This window comes from Aplysia californica, unplaced genomic scaffold (genome assembly GCF_000002075.1).
Source record: "Aplysia californica isolate F4 #8 unplaced genomic scaffold, AplCal3.0 scaffold00046, whole genome shotgun sequence".
Lineage (NCBI taxonomy): Eukaryota > Metazoa > Mollusca > Gastropoda > Aplysiida > Aplysiidae > Aplysia > Aplysia californica.
The window spans coordinates 731107-738580 of NW_004797316.1; the positions used below are offsets into that span (position 1 = coordinate 731107).

The 7474-nt window shown below is 37.5% G+C and overlaps 1 protein-coding gene across 1 annotated transcript in view; it reads left to right on the plus strand.

Moving 5' to 3' along the window:
- LOC101863083 (ankyrin repeat domain-containing protein 40) overlaps nucleotides 1-7378 on the plus strand; it is an 11194-nt gene extending 3816 nt beyond the window's left edge. Inside the window, exons 2-4 of the mRNA XM_005092415.3 lie at nucleotides 4655-4803; nucleotides 5279-5479; nucleotides 6542-7378. Of these exons, the coding sequence (XP_005092472.1) occupies nucleotides 4655-4803; nucleotides 5279-5479; nucleotides 6542-6849 (658 nt within the window). The 3' untranslated portion in view covers nucleotides 6850-7378. The remainder of the gene's footprint in view (nucleotides 1-4654; nucleotides 4804-5278; nucleotides 5480-6541) is intronic.
- The last annotated feature ends 96 nt before the right edge of the window (nucleotides 7379-7474 follow it).

The window sequence follows — 7474 nt, forward strand, 5'->3', positions numbered from 1 at the left end:
ACACACACACACACACACACACACTTTACCGGGTCTGGGTGCTGAAACTTTCCGAAATCTCAAAAGATCTCCCATACGGGGTTTATATACTTCGTGACTTTGTTCCCGGTTACCGGGTCTGTATGTATACTTCTGTGGGAATATGCTGTTTTCTTCTATTTTGTTATTTTAACGAGCGCCTGATTTCACCGTGTTGCCTCACACATCATGTGTGTTCTTCACTCAGAAATATATAGCACTTCCCAAAAGCAGAGCATCTGCTTGGTAGAAGTTACCTAATTTTATTTGAAACATAGGCAGGTATTATTTTACTTTCACACCCATCTCATATTCAGATTGTGTAATACTTTTCTTGTTCATTTTGAATCTAAATTACATGAATTTTGACTTTATATCCATCGCTAAGTAATTTGTTTTTGAGGTGCAGTAGTCTCCGCAGAAGATCCTGGTGCTTGGGAGCAAAGAAAATGTGTGCCTTAGCTGACGTGCCGAGGGGATAATCCACTGTGACTTATGTTCAGGCCAACAATTGGTGAAATGAACTGTGATTGTGATGCGGCCCCAGGATGGATGTATAGTCACTTGCCCACTTGGGGCCACAAGAGAAGCTTCCTCTATTTTCACGACATTATGACATTGTGCGAGTGGGGTTTTTTTTTTGGCCGTAGCTTGGACATGTGAACGTACTAAGAGTCGAAAGTGGCTAGAAGCCATTGTTGTTATTTTATGGCAAAAATGACTTATATTAGTGAAAAGTTGGCTACGGTGCAGCCACCAAGATGCGGCCACTGGTAAGCCATAGGTGCAGCCACCTGTCTTAGGTGCGGCCGAAAGCATCTCAAGTATGGCCACATTGTACAAGCAAACACACAAGACAAATCCACAAGGAAGTAAATCGGTTAAAATATGATTATAGATAGCATGAAACAAACTTTTGGAAGCTCATGTATACACGAGTTTGATTCAATTTTAATGAGAAAGCAAAACAAAAACATAAAACCATCGTATTTTTTACTTGAGTGTATAGATCTCTCACTCTCTTTCTTTCTCTCCCCCTCTCTTTATATGTTATAATATTAATTTTACAAAACATTTCGATCTAGCTCTAAACTTAAAAGAACAACGTAAATAGGTCTAGATCTACCTTTCAGTTTGGTTGGCCAAAAATTGATGCATATATAGATTTAAACTAACAAACAAAAAAACAACTCTGCAATTTAGTCTAGTTTGCATAGATTTTCTAAATCTATTTCCCACAGTGATCGATGGGTAACTAGATGTATGTATTTTGGCCATCAGATTTGCCAATTGTTCTTATTACCTACTCTACTGCCACTTCCTTCTTCTTGTCCTTCGCCATCTTTAACATACCTGTTACTCTCTTTCCATACTTCTAGGCAGATCTACCCTTTCATTCTCAACATTGTCTTCCTCCTCCCGCTCTCCATCTTCCAGTGCTCTCAGCTCCTTCTCACACTCAAACGTATCATCCAACAAGTCATCTATCATACCCACATCAATATGTTCATCTGGCCGATTGTCCAGTACAATTTCATTTTCATCTACCTTACTGTTGCTTGAAATATTTGAGTGAGTCTCTTCTTGCTTTCCTTTTATTTCCCTTCCGTTTATAAGCTTTTCTCATCTCCATCTCAATCCTCTTTTTTTCGTAGTCTGTCTTCCTTCCATTTTTTCAACTCCTCTTCTTTCTGGTTTTTTTTTTCCCCTTTCTCTTTTTATCTCTCTCTTTATTCATACGCTTCTTTTCTTCATGTTTCTATGCTTTCTTGATCTTCTTTTTCTTCATTTCATTTTTCTTTCTTTTTCCTCTTTTTGCAATGATTCTTTTTTTGAGACCAGTTTGGTTGTTCTAGAGACATCTTTATTTGTCATCTCTGAAAATATCACAAAGTATTGTTAGTTTGAGGCCGAGAACTAGCTAAGTTTGTCTACTTGTTTGAGTATCGAGTCTATGCGTTTTGGGGGTTTTGTCTAAGCTTGCATAGCCATAAACATAAAATTGTTATGGTTCTATTTTGAGTAAGGTGTAAACAACAGTAAAATTGTTTCAACCATTATTACCATCGTGCGTGTACTACCTGTGATGTTGCGGATGGTTGGTGGATGCTCTGGTATAGTTTGGTCCTTCTTTCCTATCAAACATTCATCATCTTTGTCTCTGCTACTCCTTTTTTACGTTACTCTTCAGTAACACCTCTAATCCTCGGCACAAATATGACTTATTTTGTGTTGCAATTGCTGTAAAACTCTTTCTAAAACTAGATATCGAAGCCTATGATGTTAACCTATCGGCCGCATGCAGGCCATAACAAAAAACTGGTGTGGCCAGTCTGGCCATATATGGCCCAGCGCGAAATATAGCCTGACTTACATGTGCCCCCCCCCCCCCCCCATTTCTCTTCAGTTTGCCTTAAAGCCAACTTTTGCTACCTACCACATTCATTACCAAGTATTTTAAAACATATTATATATATATATATATATCTATACCAAAATACTTATTCATATTTACAAGATTGAAGAAGAAAAATGAGACATTCAACTTGCCTGAAATTTTTAACAGACTGTTTCCTGACATGTCAACTTTGACCTGTCGTAACGGCTCGCTGTTACCCGAGAGACGTGCCGGCTGAATGCGACACAGGTGTTGTAATGTTGAACCTAGGGAAACTACTCTGCTAATTTCGAGTGAATAAAGCCAGTGGGTGAGCAGTTATGTAAATCGGTCGCACCTTGGGCCTGGCCGCGAGCTGGGCTTGTGACTATATAAATATATAAAATTTATGACTTTTTTGACGACCAATCATGACCGCATAAGGCATGTAATTTTCACTCATCAAATCATGAGTCTCAAGATCTACGTTGATCCTAATGCTCCTTCCCCTTACCTGTCCAAAATTTATAGCTTTCCATCTCTGGCTGAATTCTCGCAACTCTGTCGTAACACACCATTGTGTTGTGACCCCATCAATTCAAATTCGCAAATTGGGGTGCAGAGACAACTACTTCTGCAGTGGTCAGGGAAACAAAAGCAGGGAAGATTTCACAGTTCAGTGTGATCCCGCCAGACATGGACTTGTAGGCTTTACCCTCCCCACCTTGCAATGTACGTTCAGGTGCAAGTGCGATGTTTGGGGAAAACAAACGAGTCGACAAGTTCACACCTCAGTGTGATCCTGTCTGGAGCACACATTTTACTGTTTCTTTTCTAGAGATTTATACTGGAGCTGTGATCAGTTTCATGAAAACGGATGATCTGTGACACAACGGGCAGTACAATCACAATGATTGCAAATTTTTACTGCTTGGTTGATCAACTGCACCAGCCCGCGTTTTTGTTCCGTAAATTATGATCTCAAATGCTGAATCTTAGCCGAATGTCAGCCTTCAGAGCTTTGAATTTTGTGTAGTAAAGATAGAACTGTTTTCTAATACGACTGGATCTTTTAAAATGAACCGGGATTGTAAGCAGTGGGGTCTGTCTTAATATTTTGCATGCTTTTAAAATCTGGGGGGTATCAGGAGCGCATGTCCCCCTGTATTTCAATATAATTTGATGTTTTGTGATAAAGTTAGAAATTTTCTTGAAAACAAATGATTTGCAATGGTTTTAGTGGTCATATGCCTGTTCTGAGTAAAAAATATGAGCCTTCATCTTCATGTAGGTGTGAAAGTAAAATTTTGCTGTATCTACTTTAACAATTTCAAATGTTTTGCGGGATTTTGCATCATCAATCTCTGAACAAATTAAAATTTGAGGTTATAATTGACTTGCAGCAAGCATGATCACTGCTCACAAGTGTTCGTATTTCTTTCCTTAAAAAGTGACAGTTTTCCAGATTCAGTCATTGAAAAGTTGACAGTTGTGTGGATTGCATTTGTTGATGTAGTCATTTCAGTCTAGGCTGTTCTCCTAAAACTTTTAAAGATAGAATGTATTTGGGTTATAGTCCTTAACAGTTCAAAGTGAATAACAAAAGATTTGAAAATGTAAACAGGTATCATTGTTTCAAATTAGACAGGGTTTGATCTTCATAGGTTCACAAAAAGAAATGTGTCACGACACGGTAGGATCAGGCATTCGTCAATTTTTGGGCATGTGGAATTATTGGTAAGCTTATTTGTTTGTCTTGCTTTTGATGAAAAAATATTCATCTAAATACTACAAGTAGAGATATTGGCGATTAAAGAGGGTGGGGGGTTTACCTTGTTTCAGAGGTAAAATTAGTGAGAAAATGGCTGCAAAAAGTTTAAGTTTTTTCATAAGCTTGGAGTCCGTGAATACTGAATATTTACATTTTTTGTGCCTTTAATCAACGTTTTTGTGTAAAATCCGTACAGAATTGTTTTCTTTCACTGACATGAAAGGTGTTGAGCCAAAAAAACGAAAGTTGTAAAAAAAATTCTCAAACCTGCATGAAAATGCCAATTTCTTCACTTTCCTTATTTTGATCAGCGCCTGATTTCACCACGCTGCCTCACAAATGGTTCTCTTGCTTTCTGAGATATTGAAGAGAATGATTACAATGAGACTGAATTAAAAGTAGAGTTATCTCTCAAAGTAATTTCTTTTAACTATGTGTTTCCACATGTTATCCTTTAAGCTGTATAATTCTCTAAAATCTTTCAACAGGACTGCACTTCACTGGGCTTGTAAAAGAAATCATGAGAAAGTTGTAAGCTACTTGTTGGAGAAAGGTGCTGATAAAAGTGTTGCCAATAAAGATGGACATATTCCTGCTCAGCTGACTTCAAATGAAAATATAAGGCAATCACTCGGAGGTTTGTTGGTATTGTGGCTGTATTTTGTTAGTTTTTGACGATCCCTTGCACATTGAATACTAAATAGTAACTCCAGTAACTATCATAATTTCTCAAACATATTTTCTGAACTGACCCTACTTGAGCATTATTTTTACATGCTTATGATTTAAGATGTAATCAAGTGTTTGAGTACAATTTTTTTGCTTGAAACTTTTAAATTTTGGTGAAAACAGTTCTGTGCATCTACTAGTCTTGTTGAAATACACCTTAATGGTGTTTCATATCAGTTAAAATTGAAGGGAAGGTCTTAGTCCTAGTGAATTCTACAATCGTTATCTGTGTGGATTGGTACCTTTAGGCAGAAGACAGCTCTAAACTCAGTGAGAACAAATAAAAATGACAAGGGTCATAGTTTTTTTCAAATGTACAGCATCAGTTTTTGTGTGACAGAATTAGGATCATCGCACTTAAAAAACTTTAATCATTTCTACAGCTCCACCTGACGCTGAGGTGAAGATCACAACTTTGCCCATCACACCAAACTATCTTGCCAACCCTCCGTTTCCTTATGCTGCAAAGAATGGAGAAGAGCAAAGCTACAGTGATTATCTCAATCAATCAGTCACTCAAAAATCTTTTGCATCCAGTTCAGGTGATGCCAGATATATGCCCTATCCCCAAGGTGTTGACTCAGGTATGGACTTTCCTTTTTACAGTTTATGCCAGTGCCACAGATTGTATTTTAATTTTAAGACAGGACACATTGACATACGTCCAATGAATCATAAAAGGAACAAATGTATTTTTAATGAAGGCTTACAGTATGATAATTCAAACTTTGGTTATTTGGGAAAGTGAATAAAGATTGACATCCTCCGTCCTTACTCCAAGAACTGACTTTCCTACCTTAGAAAACACAATTATTGTACTTTCTGTGTCCACTTTGTGAGTGTAAAATTGCGATCAGATTGTTTTCACTTGTATTCTCTTTTTCATTTAACTGAAATTCAATTTTTGGCTTTGTGTGCTTTATGAAGAATACTGCACCTTGAAATTCTTGAAAGACTTGAACCCTACACGATTAAATTTGTACTTCATAGTGTTTACATAAATGCCTCTGTACAGACCATGGCTTTTGGCTTGAAAAGTTATCAATAATAAATATAATACTTTAATTTTAAAATATATTTTTTCAATGGACAAAATGTATTTCTTCTGGACAGTAAAAACAGTAAAGTAATGGAACTGGAAAATCTGTCCTCTTTCAAAACACTATGATGAGGGGCAAAAATCTGTGTCTGGCTGTGTGCAAAATTTCAATTTTCTTGGGTGAAAATATTTTTTTCTAGAGTGTTCTTTGTATTTATGATAAAATAGACATGTTATGACGTTTGAATAGGTCACAAATCCAAAAATTAATTGTTATAGAACTTGACAAAAATGGATCCTATTGTCACTGTTTCACTGAAACATCAAAAACATTATTAAAACAATGCATTAAACAGTTGAACTGGAAACTGGTTATGAGTATAGCCTACTACCTTTCCTTAAGACTACATTTTCTTCATTAGGGGACAGTCTGTTAGTGTCAATCTAAAAAAAAGATTATTTCCAGAAGTTTTGAAGTATAATTACAACTTTCTATCTTCCTTAAAAATAGTAACTGAATATATGAAAATAGCTCTTTTAAATAGGGAGAAATCGTTTGTGTGACCTTCTGTGCTTACTATGCAGTCTTTACAAATTTCTCTTCCAGTGGAAGTGGTTCTGAAAGCCCGCCTAGCCAACTGCGATGAGAAAGATTTTATTGAAATTGAGCTGAACCGTGCAACCTTGGATTACGTGAGCTTGCTAAACTTGATGTGTGCTGAACTTAACGTGGACAAGAATCTTGTGGCTAAAATACGTAAGTTGCCCGATACCATTGTAAGGAAGGACAAGGATGTGAAAAGGCTACGAGACTTTCAAGAGTTGGAGATTGTACTGACCAACAAAGCTATGAGTGCTGCATCAAGGACCTACAGCATTGCCCCAGCCAAGAATACTGAAACTATTCTTTATTGAACTTTCATTTCAGATTGATCAGTGTACATTTCCTTGGGTGTTTTGAAAGTTTAACTTAAATACAGTGGAACTCGGATTCAACGAGGTCGCCGGACCTGACCTAAAATCTTGTTGAATCTGAGTGTTCCGTTATACAGGGTGACTGCCAGGCCCCCGGGAATCCCCCGAGAATTTGAAAAAAAATCGCTGAGACCCGGGAATGCCCCGAGATTTTGAGGAAATCTGTAAATTGCCCTGGGAAAGACCCGCAAAAATACATAAAAGTTATAGAACATTTGAAAATCTAATCGGAGAACGTCCTAGGGTTCATTTTTGCCGGTCGCGATAGTGATATATTCTTTAGGCTTTTCCCGGTCTGAGAGTACGTTTCACGCGAACAGGCGGCTATGACAGCAAGCGAAAGTGTATGTGTGATACCGAAGCTCAATCTACTTTTGCTTTCGTTACTACCCAGAAATTTGCCGGTAACAGTCTGATTACTGCAGCATTTGTCACATACAGGTTGTCCATTAGAAACGCTGTGTTACCACGAAAATAAATCAATATTTGTCCTGTGCTGTCGCTTGTGGGGAAAAAAAGAAAGTTATACAAGCGTCTTGTCGGGCTCTCCTTCGTGACTGGTCAG